The sequence below is a fragment of the Astatotilapia calliptera genome, chromosome 19 (genome assembly GCF_964374335.1).
Source record: "Astatotilapia calliptera chromosome 19, fAstCal68.1, whole genome shotgun sequence".
NCBI classification, from domain to species: Eukaryota; Metazoa; Chordata; class Actinopteri; order Cichliformes; family Cichlidae; genus Astatotilapia; species Astatotilapia calliptera.
In genome coordinates, this window is record NC_137440.1 from 6,650,860 (window position 1) to 6,672,059 (window position 21,200).

The 21,200-nt window shown below is 42.8% G+C and overlaps 1 protein-coding gene across 8 annotated transcripts in view; it reads right to left on the minus strand.

The window, feature by feature from the left end:
• Positions 1-6,269: 6,269 nt before the first annotated feature.
• klc1a (kinesin light chain 1a) overlaps positions 6,270-21,200 on the minus strand; it is a 43,842-nt gene continuing 28,911 nt past the window's right edge. For 4 of the 8 annotated variants that reach the window (XM_026151830.2, XM_026151831.2, XM_080293453.1 and 1 more), the window contains 3 exons: positions 14,280-14,413; positions 10,530-10,596; positions 6,270-9,610 (listed from right to left, as the gene is read on the minus strand). In XM_026151830.2, the coding sequence (XP_026007615.1) occupies positions 9,545-9,610; positions 10,530-10,596; positions 14,280-14,413 (267 nt within the window). In that variant the 3' untranslated portion in view covers positions 6,270-9,544. Of the gene's footprint in view, positions 9,611-10,529; positions 10,597-12,551; positions 18,324-21,200 lie in introns of those variants that run through there. The other 4 variants (XM_080293455.1, XM_080293454.1, XM_080293456.1 and 1 more) reach the window with 2 other exon arrangements.

Below are 21,200 nucleotides of genomic sequence, written 5' to 3' on the forward strand. Positions count from 1 at the left end.
AAGCGAGCAAAGCAGAAATCTTCTGTTCGCCCCTGTCCTCAGGGATGTGGTTTCTCTTTGCACGACAGCGACCAGCACGATGCCTGCCCTGTCTGCCTGGGGATCGTCCACGCTAGGAGAGCGTTGACGGAGCCCGAAGCTTGTGCGTTTTGTCGCCAGCTCCGACGCTCGACCCTGGAAAGACGGGTGACGTTTGTGGAAAGAGTGCTGGGACGCTCGGCTGTCGCACGGCATGACCCTCTTCTTTCCGAGTCTGGAGCCCCGGCTTCGTCCGAGTCCGAAGACGAAAATTTTCAGGTCGATGTCCCCGCGATTAGCTGGGCTGACCACATGGAATACGTTGACGGGTTAGCCGATGACGGACCGGAACCATGCAGGAGCGCTGACGGGCTTCAGCCTGGGTTGAAGCCCGCCAGCGCTCCCCAGGAAGACGATGACGTGCTGGACATCGGCCTGGACATCCATGGTTTGTCGGAGGATGAGCAGGAGAGCTCATTGTCGACCCAATATGCCGCCGCTGCTGCGCCGGTCGGCCACGATGACACCTCTCTTTTCTCCCTGTTTCGCCGTGCCGCTGAGAAGCTGCAGGTGGACTGGCCCTCTCCTCCACCAGCTCGGAAGCCGTCGCGGTTTGCGGGTTTTTTCCTTCCACCGGAGCCCGCAACGGCCAAAAACTGCCTCCCCATGTTCCCAGACTTTCTCTGCGAGCTAACAGCGTCATGGGACAAACCTCTGTCTACCCGCGTCACTGTGCCCGGCTATGGACAGTACATGGAATTGGACGGCGCCGAGGGAGCTGGTTTAGCTAACCCACCCCCTATGGAGCCGTCTCTGGCTGCTTATCTGGCCCCGTCCCATAACCATGGTGTCGGTGGCCCCGCAACTCTGCCGTCCAAGCACTGCAGATTCTCGGCCTCGCAGCTGGAGAAGATTTATCGGGCTCAGGCCGGCACCGCTCGAGCCATGAGCTCCGTCACCATGCTCCAGACGTACCAAGCAATGTGCCTGGCGGAGCTTGGATCGCTGGTTCCGGAGGACAGCCCGCTGTCACCTCGTCTTAACGAGGTTAGAGTCACCACGGATTACATCCTCCGTGCGTCTCGCTGTGCAGCGCTCTCCCTGGGCAGAGGGATGGCTTCGACAGTGGTGGCGCAGAGGCACCTGTGGCTGACCCTCTCCGACGTCCCTGATAGAGACAGAGCTGTGTATCTGGACGCACCAGTGTCTGCGGCTGGGTTATTCGGACATTCACTTGAAGCCATTCAGGCTAGATTCGATCTGAGGAAGAAGCAGACGGAAGCTCTGCGCGACATCATCCCCAGACGCCAGCCCCAGCCCAAGCCCACTGCTAGCTCTCACAGGCCCGCCGCTCCTCTGACAGCTGGCAAGAGACCGGCGCCCACTGCTGGAGTGGGAGGGCCGCCGGCGAGAGCACGTACTCCGGCCCGAGCTCCACGCCAGTCGGCCTGGGGCAAAGGCCCTCCCCCGGGCCCCCGACGGGACCCGACGCCCAGGAGGAAGAAGCCTCAGCCCTCCTAGCTGTGATTGCGAGTGGGGAAGGGATCCGGCAGCAGGGAGACGCTGCTCTTACCCCTCTGTTGCCGCACAAGAGGTGCCGCTTAAGTTCTGTTCAGGTTGTCAGCCCCAGAAGGCGCTGCACTTCCCTATCGCGGTCTCCCAAGCACATAACCCCTGCACACGGTTCAGATGTGTTGAATGTTCAAGCGACCACATCGAGTGTTCCCGCTGTTTTTCATTGTTATGCCCCGGAAAAGGTGCACCCAACAAAATGTATAAATGTACATGTTCCCATGTTGCAATCAATAAAGAGTGTTGTTTACTCTCAAACAATCTCAAATGCTCAACCTGCAGGCGAAATGAGCCAGGTCAGGCAGGGGATGCAGTCCCCTGCAGACACACTGGGGGGCGACGGCGCCCCGCCGTCAGTGCTGCAGGCCAGCCGGCTGGCTGCTCACTTCCCTCAGTGGCGCGCTTGCGCCCCCTCTCCGTGGGTGCTGCAAACCGTTGCCATGGGTTACCGGTTGCAGTTCCGGGTCAAGCCGCCTCGTTTCCAAAGAGTCGTGAACACGATTGTCAACCCCGAGGCAGCCTTGGTACTCAGAGAGGAAATACAGGCGCTATTACAGAAGAGAGCAATACGGGTGGTCCCCGCTTCGGAGACGGACAAAGGTTGGTACAGCCGTTATTTTGTCATTCCGAAGAAAGGGGGAGGGCTTCGTCCCATCCTCGACCTGCGAGTCTTGAACACGTACCTGCGAACGTACAGGTTCAAGATGCTAACACTCAGACAGCTCCTGAGTGCAGTCGGCCCGGGAGATTGGTTTGCGACAATCGATCTAACAGATGCTTATTTTCATGTCGCTATACACCCGAAACACAGGCAGTTTCTGAGGTTTGCATTCGAGGGCGTAGCCTACGAATACCTAGTGCTGCCGTTCGGGCTGTCGCTCGCTCCCCGCACCTTTACGAAATGTGCCGAGGCAGCGCTAGCGCCCCTCAGGAAGAGGGGCATCCGCATCTTGGCCTACCTGGACGACTGGGCTCTCGTGGCTTGCTCCAGAGAACAGGCGGAGACGCAGCTGTCGCGGGTTCTGTCACACATTCAGACACTGGGGTTCTCTGTGAACTTTCAGAAGAGCTCGCTAATCCCAGGTCAACAGATCGCTTTTCTCGGTCTGGAAATATGCTCTCTTTCCAGCCGCGCACGGTTGTCAGAGCACAGAGTGGCCGCGTTTCATCGCTGCCTCGCTCAATTTCAGCTGGGACGCAGACTGCGTTTCCAGACGATATTGCGCTTGTTGGGCATGATGGCATCTATGATCGCCGTAGTGCCGCTTGGGCTGTTGAAAATGAGAGCGTTTCAACGCTGGACTCTCTCTCACCGTTTGTGTGCTTCGCGTCACCTCCGGAGGAGGCTGCCGGTAACTGCGTCTTGCATGCTAGCTCTCCGTCCTTGGAGGGAGCCCGGGCTACTGCACCAGGGCTCTCGGATTGGGAGGGTGTTGTTTCGCAAGGTGGTGTCCACAGATGCTTCCCTAAGTGGGTGGGGAGCGCTGTGCGAGGGTGCGTCAGTGAGAGGGATCTGGTCCGCGGCTCAGCGCCAGCTGCACATCAACCACTTAGAGCTGTTAGCAGTGTTCTTAGCTCTAAAGCGTTTCCGTCCAGTCCTGCAGGGCCAGCATGTCTTAGTCAGGACGGACAATTCAACAGTGGTGTCTTATATAAACAGGCAGGGAGGAACACGCTCTCTTCCCCTGTTGCAGCTGTCTCGCTCTCTGCTGTTATGGTGCAGTGTTCATTTTCTGACTCTAAGAGCCACCCATGTCCCGGGCCACCTGAACCTGGGGCCGGACCTTCTCTCCAGGGGGGGTCCTCTGGTGAGAGAATGGAGGTTACACCCTTCAATAGTGGCTCAGATTTGGGATCTATTTGGCGAGGCGCAAATAGATCTTTTTGCTTCCAGGGTGAATGCTCACTGCCCCCTGTACTTCTCCATAATCGACCACGATGCACCCTTGGGCTTGGACGCGCTAGCGCACCAATGGCCAGACGTGCTCCTGTATGCATTTCCCCCAGTGGAAATGATATCTCCAATTCTGGAGAGGGTGCGTCGGCATTCCCTCTCTCTGATCCTGGTGGCCCCTTGGTGGCCCGCGAAGTCGTGGTATGCAGAAATAATCAGCCTGCTTGCAGCAAGTCCTTGGCAGCTTCCTCTCCGCAGGGATCTCCTCTCTCAGGCGGGGGGGGGAAGTGTTTCATCCGCGCCCGGATCTGTGGCACCTTCATGCTTACCTGCTGAGAGGTTAAACTTGGTTGCTAAGGGTCTGCCACCTAGTGTGGTAGCGACGATTCAGAGCGCCAGGGCCTCGTCTACTAGAGGCTTGTACGCTTACAAATGGCGAGCCTTCGAGCGATGGTGCCAGGACCGCCACACTCTCCCATTTCAGTGCTCTATTGTGGATGTTTTGACATTCCTGCAGGAGCTGTTGGATAAAGGCCTTTCGTTTTCGACGATCAAGGTTTATTTAGCGGCTATATCTGCTTGTCATATCGGTTTTGACGGGGTGACACCAGGTGCGCATCCCCTCACCGTGCGTTTTCTGAAAGGGGTTCGCCGGCTGAGGCCCGTGCTTAAGTCCAGTGTCCCGGCTTGGGACTTGTCTTTGGTGCTGGAGGCCCTTTGTGGCCCTCCGTTTGAACCCGTTGAGTCGGTAGATATGAAACTTCTTTCGTATAAGACCGCATTACTTCTCGCTTTGGCCTCGGCGAAGCGAGTGGGGGACCTTCATGCGCTGTCTGTGCATCCTGCCTGCACACAGTTTTCTCCTGATGGCCGCAAGGTCGTATTGCGTCCGAATGCCGCCTATCTTCCCAAGGTCATGCCTGCATCTTATAGTTCAATGGAGTTTGAGTTGCTGAGCTTTTGCTCCCCTCCTTTTGAATCTGAGGAGCAGAGGAGGGTGCATTCTCTTTGTCCGGTGCGTGCGCTACGCACCTACATTGAGCGCACTCGGGATGTGCGTTTGTGTGACCAGTTGTTTGTCTGCTTCGCTAATCCGAATAGAGGTAGAGCTCTGTCCAGACAGAGGCTGTCCCACTGGATTGTAGAAGCTATCTCGCTGGCATACAGCACCGGCGGTTTTGCGTTGCCCCACGGGGTGGGAGCTCATTCCACCAGGGGGATGGCGACCTCATGGGCTCTTTTTAGAGGGGTGCCTGTGGCTGATGTTTGTGCAGCGGCTAATTGGGCGTCGCCGCACACTTTTGTGCGGTTTTATCGGTTGGACGTTACAGCCCCTTCGGTGGCTCATGCTGTCCTTTCTGCTGGGTCTACCACTCACTAAGGATGTGGTGGTCCCGTTCCGGTTCGGTGGCTGCTCTGCGGGGCGTGTATATAGGTCCCATACTTATGTGTTGTACCGAGTGAATCGACTGAAAGGGAACGATTAGTTATGTCTATAACTTCTGTTCCCTGAAGGAGAGGAACGAGGTACAACACAGGGTGGCCCCACTGAGCAGTTGGCTCGGTGAAGAGCGGCTATCGAACTGAGGGATGACGGTGATGGCAGCGGCTATATGTGCGGGCGGGGCCTTGCGCGTGTCATCACACGTCATCTGCCGTAAAGGCGTGAATAAAGGTTTCTTCAGCCAGGACACGCGAGGGCGTGATATCCCATACTTATGTGTTGTACCTCGTTCCTCTCCTTCAGGGAACAGAAGTTATAGACATAACTAATCGTTTTTAAGTCTTGTGATTTAGAAAAGGGACTACACTTTGGATGCACTTTGTTGTGGACTGGTGCAGGAAGATGGGGCTACATCCATTATATCACCGACATTATTTAGCTCACGCTGTGTCAATGTACAAGCGATGTGCACACTTTCCTCCCTCAGTTTATGTTTAAGTAGTCTTAAAATATATTAGTCCTTACTTGTGTTTTCACAGCAGTCCTTTCTCTAGCAGTTGTCCGTTTTTCTCCCCAAACTCCCTGTTCTTGATCACAGTTTTCAGTTACTTCACTCTGGGCAAAGTCATCTACCTAAAACAAGCCGCCATGACTCTTCTACTGATTGGCTGCCCCTTGCAAATAGAAGGTTTGAACAGCAGGTGGGTGGGGCTCCTGTGCTCACAGCGAGATATCGCTCTTATACTACACCAAGCGAAGAGGGGGGGCTGGCCTCATTATATGAACCTTTTGCTTGATGTTTAATATTAGCATCCACTATTATAACTGTATGTTACCAAATAAGGTTTCAGTTTCCTATACTGACATTTTAATATGAACTCAAAGAAATGATCAAATGATGATATAAAATTTTAAGTTGCTTGAATTTAAAGTAATTTTGAAAATAAAACCACATCTTGCACAAAGCTTAATGCCCGACTTTTAACGAAAGTGACTTGATTGCACAACAAATTCCAGTGGGTTGATCTTTACTGTTTTAATTGAGCATAGCCAAAGTATAATAAAAAATCAGGTCGCATTTATTTTTAAATTGCTGAATTTAAAATGTTAAAATATTAAAATAAGTCAAATAATTTCAATAACTCCACATTCTGAGATTTTCACAATTATTGTATTTAGTTCAAGTTATTCTTGAACCTCTGTATTCAACATCTTTGCATTGTATCTGTGTACACTCCATTCAAAACGTTTTTCTTTGTGTTGCATATTTCATCAAAACCACTGAAGATTCATTTGGGAAATTGGAACAAATAATTTAAAAAAAAAGGCAAATACAGTATAATGGTTTGAGACACCTTCATGTGAATGAATTCGTCAGGTGTCGATTTTTATTGAAGTTAAAGGTCTGATCTGTGAGATGTAAAGAGGGCTTCCCCCCCAACAAATTAGAGAAATGAAAACAGAACCATATTGCACAACCCTGCCAAAAAAAAAAAGTAAGATTCAGGAAACACAACAGAGACAACGTACAATGCAGCAAATGCATGAGTCACACATCAGTACAATAATCAATGCAGCTTAAGGTGGGAGATCATCATTATTACTTTACGTCAGTCTGATGCTTCCAGTGCAAATCCTTCTCAACTAGATGTTCATGCCAAAGATTTACAAATGTGCTAGGGTTGTTTGGAGATGGACGGTTAAACCCGATTATGGTTGATCTGTGGAGACTTCTCTATCATTAGTGCATTTATTAAACAGACCACTGTGGTCATTCCTAGGCTGATATGGAGGCTTTATTCTATTTTTTTGTGCTGTTTCATCTGTTTGAGCTTTTCTCATCAATCCTTTGTGTGCGCATCTTTGTATATATGTTACTGTAACGCCTTCGTCTAGATCACATTGTACTGAATTTTCAATGTGAAGTTCATTGTGTTTAATTTAATCTTAAATGTTAATGTTAAAAGCTGGCTCAGGATCTCTCACCAAATTTCTAATCTTCTAATCTAGTCTGTATAATCTTTGCTCGAATCTAATTTAAAGACTTTAAATTCAAAGACATGCACACAAAGGTCGTGCAGTTGGTAAGGCTGTTTAGGTGCGTTTAGACAAAATTCTAACATTTCAGAACAGGCTTCTGTGTTCCTGTGAAAATATACATCTATAATGTATCTATATGCCTGAGGCAGTATAAACAAAAGGACTCAGCTGCAGACTACCATTGCATGTGCACTCTAATAATTTTTGATTTTCATTATTTCTATAACTTCAATCTATATAGAAAATATATTTTGTAGCAGCGTACTTCTCCATAAATGGACATCATGTGCATTCATGTGTGTCTGAAATGAAAAGAAATGTAAATACACAGCCCAGCTCAAACAGAAGAAACTCTCCACACGAAATATCCCATCTCTGGGATTTCTTAAACAAGGCACCTCATCATCATTTAACCTGTTGTATGTTCTTTCAGTTCAAGCTTGCCACCAGTAAAGGACATTAAATATGTTAAATATTATGTAGCTTCCTTTTAAAGAAGTGAGCATGTACACATAGTTACCTTCATTTAACATAAAGTTATCAAAAGGGCAGTAAAAGGAAAAGTTTAATCTCGAGATGAACTCTTAGAACAATCACAAATCAACTCGTACATTTAGAAACAGAAATTGTTTAAATGTTTTTTAATGATAAGTCCTTTAGTATTCATACCAGGATTATGTTGGATATCTCTATATTTAACTGGAAATTTAAACCACTTCAAAAAATGTACATTAAAAATCGTTAAAAACTTTTCCACTTTTTGGTTCAACTTCACTCACATGGCAAAGTTTTGTCTCGTCATTGAAAGTCCTGCAAACATTTCTCGTCATTACTTAAAAAGTCTGGAGTGACATTACGTTTGTAGTCAGTGTGGAAGTACAGCCTCAGTCCTGAGAGTGTGCGGGCCAGCCTTCGTGTGCTAGTCAATTCACGGATCCTGCTCTCAAGGCTTATTACAGAACGATATAAAAAGAAACAGCGCAAAGACAGAAACAAATAAAAACATAATTTACAAACCCCAAATCATGTAAACATGGAACTTCATACATCAAAAGCTAAATATTCAATCAATCAACACAGGACGGATCATTTTTAGGAAGAGGCAGCTGAAAGATCCCTGGACAGGTTTCCATGTTTTTGTGAACTACAGCTGCTGAGATTCATACACATCAGGAGATTTTCTCAACTAATCTACACCCTGTGCACAACTTCATTTGGAAATCTGCAGAACAAAGAGTGAAGAGTCTTAGGAAGTAGAACTGTTCTTATTGGCAGAGTTAGAATTCAGCACACAACCAAATATAAAGAAAATGGTGTCAAATCATCAACACTGGCCAAAAACTGTGATTCATGAGCTAAATCGTAGGTCTTTGTCGTTTTAATGATCGGTACCAGTGAAGACAAACATGGTTTCTTTAGCCATGTTTCAGCAGAGCAGCAAATTAATGAAGCATCTGAAAGCTTTTAGCAAAATAAAGTGAAATTCAGTGCAGCTTTATCTAAAAGATGAACATAGCGATAGTGATTTAAACGACTGGTTTGCTGACTATGGCTGTGAAGCCTCGGGTTCAGCATTCTGTCCTTCACAATCTTCTATTTTCCTTTTTCAAAACATACTTGGATGAAAAACGGCACACCTGGAAAATGATCAGATAAAGCTAGAGAGCTGGCTAGTGGTCACTTCAAAAGAGATGCTAGCAAAAACAGGCTCAAACAAAACAACTTTAAATAAGATTCAATTGTATCCACTTTTAAATCTTTTTGGGGTTTTTTTTTGCTATCCATAGGTTTAAAGCTTAGAAAGAGTGAACAGGTAACTTTTATATATATAGAAAACATGCACTCTTTGAAGCTGCATGCAGATAGAGATGATCTATAAAGACCAAAACACGCTTGTCTCTGCTGTGAAGCTGGGCTTTTCATAAAATGGGCAGTTATGGAGATTTACTTGATTTGGATGATGAATTGTGGGTTTTTGGTCCCTCACTGACCCTTTCCAGGTCCAGAGGTTGCAGTTTACTCCTACCATAGCAGCAAATTTAGCAGTAGCGATATTTAAATCACTGTTATAGTTATTGTTAGGGTATAGCTAAAGAATGACTGAGCTCCTCTCTGTCATTTAAGACTGCCTACTGGCTTCATCCACTGCAGTTTTTAGCCTCACATTAGAAGTGATTTTAAAATTAAAACTCCACTCTGCGCCTGCTTTTACCACCACTAGTATAGGAAAAACCAAAAAAAATTAAACTGTAATCTGAGAGAGTAGCCACTCACAACAGCACACACTTACATACAGTACATGCACATAGAATTAGACTGGAACAAGGAAACATACAGCAGCCCACCCCCTCCTGATATGTACTGATATAATTACATACCACAAATTACCATCTGAGATCATAAACCTTCAAGAGTGCAATGAAAGACTAAAATCTGTATAGTTAGCACATGATGGGATGATGCTGAAGTAGAATACGGGAGATGTCAAGCTTTCACAAACAGCTATTTACATCGAGGATGGTCAGAAGTTCAGTTCAGTTCTCTGTGACCTTTCACCTCCTCAGAGTGAAAAACCTTCAACGCGCCAGGTTAGTGTGGCTGGCACTCAGGTCACGGCTTTTTCTCAGACAATTATTTCGCTCCTAGAGGAAATTAAACAAGCAGAAATCAGATGGAGAACACAGGAAAGTGAATGTTTTCCATTATAGGTAGAGCAAAAAATTGGGTCCCGTACATTTTTTTTTTTTTTGATATAATCAAAAACTTTCAGAAATACATAAAGCTTTCAACAGATCATAAAACAACAAGAGTTATTATCTGAAATTATAATAGGGCAAGGCTGTACTTTCTTATGATACTAAGTAATTAAAAACACATTCCTTCTTACAATTGCAGTCTAAAGGAAATTATGGATACAATGTACCACTTTTTCACTGTTAAAATAAAGAATTGAAGTTGTAAAAACAATGTGTAAAAAAATAACAAACTTACTAAAAATTTGATTGAACATCAAACACTGTTAGTGAAACAGACAATGATGTTAGCCATGTCAGATTTATCACTATTTACAGTGAATGATAAGAGCCTTGGGGAGGGTTTGATAATAACAGTTTATAAAGACATGACAAATCAGAATATGAAATAAAAGACTTGAGTCAAAAAGTATCTGCCAATGGTTCTGATCATTTAAGAGACTGGTTTTTCCTACAACATAATAACATAAATCTGTGGTCACATCTTTGGATATTTGTTCATTTACTGTCATCTGTGGGCTTATTTTGTCTTGAAATAGTAATGCACAATTTCCAAGTGAGGGAAGATTGATGAAATTTTAAAAAGTCAAATATGTATTAAAATTACTCCCTGGAAGACCGAAAGCAGATTAACCGAACCCAGATTAACTGTTTTCTAAAGAAAAAGCCTCCTTGAGATATTTCTTATCATTTCTAAGAATTTGTTTAGGGATCCAGCTGCAGTCCTTTGATTGCGGTTTTGCCCCTGGCCTGCAGCAGGACTAAAAACCCTCTGCAGATACTTTTGCACTCGTGTCTTGTTGCTTACTTGGTAGTGGTCATTCGCAGCCTTGTCCGCCACGTTAAGTATCCCCATAGAGCTGGCTCGCTTCATGCTGCACCCACATGCAGGGAGGTGGGGTTAAGGGTCAGAAGTGAGGGGGAGGGGGTGGAGATTCAGTTGTGAGGATTTGAGCTCAGTGTATGTGTTGGTTAATGACATTTGTAGTATTTTCACACTCTGATTAGTTTCACAGAAACGTTCATGTCACATGTATCGTGTTTTCTCTTCCCGTTCATGAATGTTAGAAGGCTGAGTGTAAAATCTGTTACCACTTTCTCCAAAGTTCACCTGAGTAATGTTACAGCTAATTTGCTGTTCATTTGTTACAGTAATAGTAATTAGTAACATTCTTAAATGTTATTGCATGCTTTATCGAAATATAACTTATTTATTAACTTTAATTTATGCTTCAACCTCAACTTAAAAATACATTATGAAGTTTGATGGCTGTCAGAGAAGTCTTTAAATCTGGCAACTGAAACTTAAATTCAATATTTCTTTATATGTGATCTACACCGTACAAATTCTTTAGACAGCCTTCCCCTATAAGAAACTGGTAACATATTTTAAGGATATAGTCTAACAGTCTTTTAATTGATGAGTGGTGTAGACTGAAATTTACACTCAATAAAGTCCGTGCACACACACACACACACACACACACACACAGAACCTGGTTTCAGTACAGTGACACTGCAGAAAAGAATCCATCCTGATGAGAAATGTAATAAGATCAGCACATGGTTGATCATAAAACAGTGAGATACTGGATCCATAAACTAGTTAATGGGAATTTATGGGAAATGGAAGGCGGGAAATAAAAAATGTAGTCAGCGCAGAAGCTTTTAAATAAGTAAAATTGCCAGAACACTAAAACAAGCTCAGACAAAGTGTGTGTAAAGTGTGGGTTGTTGTGTGTGCGTACGTGTGCCAGTGGGTGCTGAATGTATTTTGCCTATTATTTCTATGCAATATCCTTAACTCACCAGTATGAGCTCCTTCACTTTGTTGCCAGTCATACCAATTTCTCCCACCCCTTGTTTCCGGTCTTTATTTAAGCTGCCATTGTCAAAACTTTGTTTAGGTCAAAATACACAAAATGTGTTACTCTCAAGATCTTCTACACCTCTACAGTAGGACTGGCAGAGAGAAAACTTCACTTTTATGAGAAATATACTGGGAATGAACAGAATACTGGTCAAAGCATCTATGAAGCACTTGAGTTCTGATAACCTTCATTTTGTCTGAATACACTGATGATGTGCATTTAATGCTAATACATCTGTTTTCTGACTGTATGCTAGTGCTGGTTGTGAGCACAGCTGTACCTGCTTTGCCTGACTGACTGGAGCTCGCTGTGTTGCAGGGTGACGGTGCTGCAGAAACGCTCGGCTGTAAGTCTGTCTGAATTTGCAACACTTCTATGACAGATGTGTAACAGCTGGAATTGTGAGAACCAAAGCACAGCCATAACTACTGCTGCAGTGTAACATGTGTCATCTCAAGTCAGCAGTCATTGTATGTTTCAACAGATAGCTATACATCTAGTCTAGTCTAGCTTTCCTGCACTAGTATGGACAGAGCCCGAGGAGCAGCTGACCTTCATAAAGATATGACCAGCTGCAGGCATAACACATTATACTGTTTCTCAAGGTTTCCCTATGCAAGGTAGCAAGTCATAGCACAACAGAAAATACCCCACTGTGAACCTGCAGATACTCTCTCGATGAATATCATGAAATTGCAACATCCTCAGTTTTGTCTTTTGCTCCATTTTTTTGTACAAACTAAAAACTTGCAATTGTTTTTAAATAATTTAGTTAAACACTGTACAGCAGTTAGCATGGACATTTCTGCAGTGATTTACTGAGAACCTATCAGTCATAGTGATGATGGACATGACGGTTGTCATGTCCATCATCCTCATGAGCCACAGAGAAGAGCAGCACCAAAAGAAAAAAAAGGAAAAAAGAGCACACAGATGAAGCATGCAAGTAGGCATTCGAATGGAAGGAAAAAACATTTATTCATAAATAAAATAAAATCAACATGGTACTCTACACAGGAAGAGCCATGCAGACAGGTTGCTTTTCAAAATAAAATTCAAAGAAAGTGAAGAAAATAAAATTCCAAAGCTACATGAAACTCAAACGTATTTCAGTTGAGAAAAAAAAGAAAACAATCCAGAGCCACAAAATGCAATAAATAGGTGTAACTATTAGTGGTTAAAACAAACAAACAAACAAACAAACAAACAAACAAACAAACAAATAAATCCCACCAGCATAACAAGCATAAAGGCAGTTCAAAAGCAGACATTAGTAGTTTCATTGCAAATGCTCTTTCACATGTCCTGTCATAGCATGTGAATGCCAGTATTATTTTCCCATTTCATCAGTTAGTTCCCTTTGGTTCTCTCGTTTAACAAAGTTCAGGTTTGGTCAGGACAACAGAGGTGTTCTAAAAGCATCATTCAGAGATTCAAATTCAGAAAGAAAAAGTGCAACTTTTATACTCTGTTATACATTCGACATTTAAATGTCTGAAGTTATTCATGTCATCACCTTGTTGTTCTGAATGCAGTAATAAAATATACGTAAACCCATTCTGACCTTCACCTCCAGTCGCTTTCAAATTCCACATAATTTTGAAGTTTCCTGTCACGTGAAGTAAACAGACCGTAAACTCCACTTTTCAGTGGGGGAGTAAATAAGCGGTGGTGGTTTTTGCAAGCTAGTGTTGAACTAAGTTGATGTTTGAAAGTAAAATCACTTCCTGACAGTGGAAGTCGTTCAGATGAAGAACTGTTTATGTGAAGGTTTAACAGAATACATTTTAACCCCAGCAGCAAGTACACATGTGAATAACTGTGGTCCACAGCCAGACTTTAGACTCCACTGTGCCAGACAACAGTCAGGTGTGTGTATTCCAACTCCTTCCGCCAAAAATGGAAGCCGTTGTTTACACCTGTGCAAGTACGCAAATATTCAGTTGTCATGAAGCCTGCGTGAGATGTCAGGCACAAATCACCAATGTAAATGTTTGGCTGGATTGTTTTTGGACATGTGGCGAGTATAAAAACATGTATGTTGTTGTAACTATTTGTTGTAAATATTAGACCATTTTATGACATAAATTTTTTTCTTAACATATTAATACTTTTCCTGTATCTCTTAACGCAGAACATTAAAACTTTTTTTTTTATAAAAATACATTTTTCACAAGATATATTTTTTCCTCTTAATATTAAATTTTTTTTTTAAATACATACCTTTTCCGTAATTTGGATTTCTCCCCATGAAATAACACTTGTGTTTTAAAATTTTAAAAATATAAATCATACACTTACTATAATTCTGCATTTTCTTAAAATACTGTCTCTTTTTTATGTAATATTTCCTTACATAAAGGAAACAAAGCGCCTACTGTTGCCAATGACCAAACCATGAACTGTAAAGAAAAGGTTGAATGCATCGCAGTGCAAACAAATGCAATGGGAAAAAAAGCTGATGCGTATGTGCCAGAAAAAGCTCCTCCATCGCTCCATGTGCAAACACAGCTTTCCACCACTTCACCACCAGCAAAGTACAGTAAATCCCTTCTTTGTTTTTGGTTAGTACACCAACTGCCGTGCTGCATGATGGAGGGCCGGCTTGATCCTCCAGGCCTCCAGTGCAAAGGGTGAGTCAACCTGTAGCGGGGTGGGGCAGGTGTCTGGGTGGAGTTGATAGTTACCCGGGGTTTTTGGGCTCGCTGTCTCGGGACGAGCCGCCGCCTTTCAGCTTGCGAACGAGTTTCTCGCTGCTGCGGCGGATTGACGCTCGTAGTTTACTGAAGGATCCGCTCCTCTTCAGAGAGCCGGAGCCATCCTGGTGGGACACGTCACAGAGTCACTCATACACACCACTATCCAACATATTTAGAAGAGTGCAGACACAGAATGTAGATTAGCATCAAACCAGCGTACACTCTCATTACTGCTTCAAACACATTTTCTGCTACTGTGCTTTAATCGAGAGAAGTCTGTGCATCTTACTACTGACATGACTTAATAATTAAAACTGTCCAAATCTAGGCTACACATACTCACACCCTATCTGCACACTGGTATATGCTAATATATTCACACAAACACTCAGTAGATCACTGTGTGATTTAAAGGAGTCCAATAGAACAGCTCTGCTACATTTAGTTTTACACACCTTGTAATCATTAGTCTGTTTGTATTACAATTAGCATCTTGAGCTGCTGTACTGGACTGCATTTGCTTGTCTCGTGCAAAATTTCATGTGCTTACATGATGCAGTAAAGCAGCACACTCATTACAAACCAGCAGAGATGCTTAATGCGTCATGTGTGGCTTGTACTTCAAAAATAATGCTCCGTGCACTAAACAAGACTGTATTTATTTTGTTACACTGCATCTCATTCTGAGAGACTTCTACCCCTAAACTGTGGCACCATCAGCTGGTGTATTCTGTTATACATTATTCTCATCTTTTCAAATGTGAAAGGCTACACAGAGTGGCTCTGGAGAAGTCACACTGCATAATTTAGTGGCACCATTTTTAAGGTGTCAGCTATATGCCTATAGATGGCCCCAAAATCAAAAATGACATTACATGAAGAGATCTTTAGTGTGAGAAATATAACACCTCTGACATTTCATCTTCATTTAGTCCAGGGGTGGGCAAGTCCAGGCCTCGAGGGCCAGTGTCCTGCAGGTTTTAGATCTCACCTTGGGTCAACACACCTGAATCACATGATTAGTTTGTTACCAGGCCTCTGGAGAACTTCAGGACATGTTGAGGAGCTAATTTAGCCATTTAAATCAGCTGTTGGATCAAGGACACATCTAAAACCTGCAGGGACACCGGCCCTCGAGGCCTGGACTTGCCCACCCCTGATTTAGTCTCAGCACAGCTTTGATCTCTGACTGTTAAACTCGATGCACTTTATTGGACCTGCTAGTTTCTCACCTGCACCACTTCCTTTCAACATGTGTTGTTGAATAATAATAATGAATCAGAAGTTTGACTGAGGAATAGGGCAGCGTCTTGTGTGGGAGAGAGCGACTCAAAAGGCTATACATAGATTTAAAAAAACAAAAAAAACAAACATAATTTCATATTTTTTCCAACTTGGATGCCTTAAATGTTTCCATTAACCATTGTCATCATATCCAGCAACATGGTAGGATCAGAGTGGTGAAGCCAAAATAGGTCAGTTACTTCCTAGTCCTGGCAGAACTCCATTTATTTTTGTAAAAATGTAGAAATAAATTACAATAATAATTGAAAAACTGATCCAAAATATGAATTAACTAGTTCCAATGATTTTTAATGTTTGCTTAAACTTTTGATCGGTTGTTTTTTTTTTTATTAAAGAAAAGTATGTCAAAGTTTAAAAGCTGTTACTGCCATGAGTTGTCAAAGTAGTCATGGAGAACCAATTCATACTCCAAATAAACTGAATTTTTCACATCAACGTGACTTTTACCTTTAAAAACTAGAGCACACCTAAAATATGGGGGAAAAAAGTTGATCTGTAACTAGCTAGAGAGACAGTTAAGCATCACCCAAACAGACCTCAGAAATCAAATGAAGAATATAATATGCTATTGATTTCTGACATAAACCTACCCTCTGAGCTTCTGGGAGATTAAATTTAAATATGCATTTTTTCAGAATTGAGTTTTCAAATCTGCAGAACATCCATTATCTGATTTAAACAGTGACATAAAAGATTCAATTTACTGGACTGCGGATATGGTGATTGTTCTTCCTTCCACTGCTGCTGTATCTGAGCAGGACAGGTTTAGAGCTCACTCAGTTATGATGACACACACACGGAAAAGAGAAGGAACACACAAAGAGGCGACAGGCACAGGTTCAGGTGAGCAAAGAGTTTAAGTTTTATTAGAAGTTAAGAAAGATGCACAAACAGGACAGCACACGCAGAAGATTAGTAGCAGGAGGTGAGATCAGACTGAAAAGGAGACTAATTAAATTCCTAAACTTTCAGCAAATGCAACAATAATGCTTTTATACAGCAAATTCTCTGTAACCCCCCCCCCCCTCACACCAAACCCTGACAACTATATACACAGATATACAGAAGGTAAACAGAGAGAACACACAAGGTTTAGGCTCTGTATCAGCCAAAAGCTTCACTTTTTTCAAGACCCAACCTGACAAGTGGAAAACTTGAACTGTTGCAGCGTTTCTCCCCGAGACTTAACCATGTAAGCCCACTGCACATTAACTCCAATCACCTTTATGTGTCCTCTTATTGACATCACAACATGTTTTTGTCTGATATCAGTGCAAATGATGAGACAGCAGAGTGACACAGCAAAGACTAAACTCTAAACAGGAGCACAAACCTACAGAGCCACAATCAGCGGTGCTCCTGATCATGCTGACGAGTAAAGTCGATGTTTTTTACAGCGTGTTACGTGACTACCACATGAGACGTTTTCAGTTATCACTACGGATTCTAAAAGCTAATGTTGAATTAAATTGCGCGGATGATAAAAGAGAGATGAGAAGCTTCTAACCTCTACAGAGGGAGAGAGAGAGAGGAGGAAGGAGGCTTTAACATGGACCTCAAGCCTTCTCAGACCTTTTTTGTTGTTGTTTTTGGCTCATCTGACCACGACATCAACAAAATGTCATCACTTTTGCTCCTGTGAATGCCTTTGCCAGTATTGAAGTGCTGAAATGTTTTAATTTTTTTAGCCTAATGAAGTTTGAGGTTTAAATCAATCATTTGCACCTGGGTTGAACACAGGATGTCATGTTCACACAGCAGGAAGTTGTTGTTTTTCCTGTGTTTTTAAAACCACAATCTGTCATTTTTAGACCTCAAACACAGTTTACAATTTGTTGCACAGCGGCACTGCTACTGCTTTTCCCCCTGTTTTGCTGTTTAGTTTGGTTCACTGTTTAAGATAAAGATCCACTGGATACAAACACGCACATTCTTGTTGCATTTTGCAGTCATTCTGCGTGACCCTGGCCTTTAAAATCGATGGACCTGTTCAGCAACACTTCATTGATCTCTTTTTAATCACAAAGAAAAGTTCTGACCAAAATTTTGCTCCACTTTAAAACTAAATATAGCACATATTTGGTCATCTCTTTTGGTCATCCACTTTTTGCTTTGATTTTAATGACATGAAATTTTAATGATGAAACTTTAATTGATCTTGTGGTCAGATTTGTACCAAATAAGAAAGTTCATAATTTTAGTTAAAGAAGAGTTCAGTTCAGGAACTTTGTGTCAAACACCCCTTAAAGTTCCTCCAAAAACAAGTCTACAAGCAAAACGAAAGCACATTTTAAAGATAGGAGAGTGACAGAAAGAGAGGAAGCAGAGGAGCAGAGTTAAAGGACAAGGAGAAATATCAAGGTATGAAGCACAAGTTTACTGTTGCCATAAAGAAAAATCACCCCAGTCCTCTCCCACCCGCAGCAGATACACATTCTAGCGCAGTGCTTTAGCACAAGTAGAAAGCAGAGGGTTGGATTCGGACACACAAGCTGTCTCCGTATTTCTGCCAGAACCATTTTCACACAGTTCCTGTTCCCAAAAACAACTGAGATTGGGGTGTAAAAGCAACATTATCGCTGTGGTTGAACCCGGTGTGAAGAATCCCGCCACAGAAAAGAGCTGAAGGAAAACTGCAAAGCTGAAGGGGCTGAGGCGAGGTGAGGCGAGGCATCCGTCATGCAGAAGACAATTTTTAGAACCACTACAAGGCATCTGGAGTTACGCCTGCCGGTCAGACAGAGCAGATTGAAGAGAGAAAGACGCAAATGCAAACAGTAAAAGAGAGGGGAAAAGACAGTAAGATGAGATATGGATACAGAGGAGCAATTAAAGAAGGGTGAAGAAAGGAGGGAAGCATACAGGACAAAGACTGAGAGGTTAACAGACAAACCAGACACAGCGTCTCTCCACCCGCCAGTGCAACACATGGAAGACAGAGATCAATAAATGATTATACAACAAAACCCAACACTGTACTGGACAGCCAACACAGTATGGGTGGGCTTTAAGTTACAGTCATTACAGTGACATAATTTGATCAGAAGCAATTATTTTAATATTCTGATTTGGGAAAAGAGCTCAAAAAAACCTGTTAAAAACATCTTCAGGAGATCTGTGTCTCACATGAGCGTGATTGGTAACCACTAGTGTTTGCGTCACTAACCTCTGTGTTATAGAGATTCTCATAAAAGCAGCAATAAAAAAAATTTTATGTGCAGTTTTATTTTCACAACAATCCAACTTTACATGGGGAAATCCTGGGAAACCCTGGATGTTGTCTATTGCTCTAAGTAGCTATTTTCAAATGAAATCTGTTCTTTCCAAATCACAGGACTCACAGCAGGAGATAAAAATTAAGAGATAAATAATAATACTTCTGTATTTTCACAAATATGAGGTAGGATAAGATCATTTTAACAGAATAATGGTTGTGCAGTCGGGGGACTGAACTACAATAACACTTCTGTTCCAGCCTCCTCTAGTTTGTGGGAGAACAAAACCATCCAGACCGCATTATATTCCTTCTCCAAGGCCATCGGCCATTTTCCACAGCTTGTTCCAGATGGCCTCGGGTCTCGTCCACTCTCAGGCCCAAACCTCTAAAACTCAACAAACTAAACTAAATTAAGGCAGCAGACAGATAATGTCAGGGTGGACTCTTAAATGCCTGAATGCTCTGTGTGGTTATTAGGATGATTTATAATTTTACCATGAAATTACCTGTTTGTAAATGTAACTCACAACTGTGTAACCATTTGGTAGCGCCCCTGGCCTTTTCTTTTGGCAGCTATTTTGAAGAATTATGTAAATTAACTTTAATGTCAGCAGTCACATGGCATAAAAAAAAAAAAAAAAAAACTACATTTATAAAACAGGAATATTCACACGTCTGGTTTCAGGAGGTGAGCTGCAGAGGCCACACCACCAGGTTCAATTATATTTTTAATTTAAAAAAAAAAATCGAATTATATGCGCTAAAGGCAGGCTGAAACATCGAGCTTGTGCGAGAATCTGAAGAAAAGAAAAAAAAGAAAGCAGAGAGGCCAAGCTTCAAACTTTCTAAGGTTTGTGTTTTGTGTGAATTTACACGAAGAAACAAACAAACAAAAACACGGTTGTGGAATCATATCTCATGTATTCCAGAAGTATTATGAATGGACACCTAAACCTATCACAGCTGTGAGAGTGCAGGACAACTGGCAGGCTCTGCCACTAGGTGGAGCACTTACACAGCTCAATCAGGTGGAGAGAGACGCTGTGTCTGGAACATAGCTCATCAATACATATCAGTAAAGTTAAACCTTGTTAGGTGACCACAAAATAAACAGAGGGGTGCAGGTAAAGAGACATGTGAGAGTAGCCAGAAAGATCAACTTTTTTGTAACAGAACTAAATGTTTAGTTTTGTGTTTTTTATCTTCATCCCAGAAAATGAACTAAAATAGCTGGGAGCAGCAACACAAGTCAACCTAATGATAATCAGAATTGATCATTTATTCGGTCTGAACTCTCCCATCTTCTCTGGCAGCTAACAAGGAACAAATGGAAAAGAACAAAAGGCTGGGAAAGTCACACTTTACATTCTCTGGCAGCAGATCACCACACGTATGCAACGATCAGAAACATAAACACATACACACATGCAGATCACCAACATCAACAAAGAAGGAGTACAGTACAGAGCCCATGTTGAGTCAGAACAGACTGATGAGTCACAGACTCATTTGTATTAAGTGAGAAGAGAGAGGTTTTCACAGCTGCCTGTGGAGAGAGCTGAAGTGGAAGTGATGATTTGTTTGACAGGATGAAAAACAAAATGTACTCTGACAACTGCAGGGAAGCAGTGGAGGATAAACATCCCCAGACATATCTGTTTTTATCCATCTAATATTAGAAATATGAGCCAATTGCAACTGATAGTATACAAGTGCAATACAAAATTACAGAATTTTAAAGATTTTGATATTTTCAGTATGCTGCAGAATGATGTTGCTATTGTAGAGATTTGAAAAGAAGATAAGTGCATGCTAATAATACACAAATAGTGTATGAAAATAACTGGATACACCCAGTATTTCCAAAATAATACTTCTACTGGAATCTTGCATAGTGCTTTTGCAAATTCTAGTTCTTTATATATTTAAGTTCCATTTACTTTTGTAAATCCTCTCTAACTCGTAGGCTGTGGAATTGTGCTGGTGTAGAAGCTGTGAAAGCTCCCTCTTGGGATCAATAAAGTGTGTCTTCAAATCCAATTAAAGGCCGATAGTTGATTGACTGATTGATCGTTGTATTTATACTGACTTCATTTACTGTTTGATCAAAGAAGATTTAAGGACAAAACAAAAGCTCCTTGTCAGATTTTCCTTCCAGCTAAAGTTCTTTCCAGATGAGTCCGGCTCCTTTCCTGATATAAATAGGTCCAGAGATCTGCAGGCGATTGTCTGCTGTGTGCTAATAATCCATTGACAGGCTACAGTTTATAGGCACAGCTATGTGTCACACCATACCGCCTGCAAGGACTACAACTAGAGGTGCAATAGGAGATGCTGATTGGTTGTTCTGGGCTCTATGACTACTGTTGCTATGCGAGCAGGCCAGC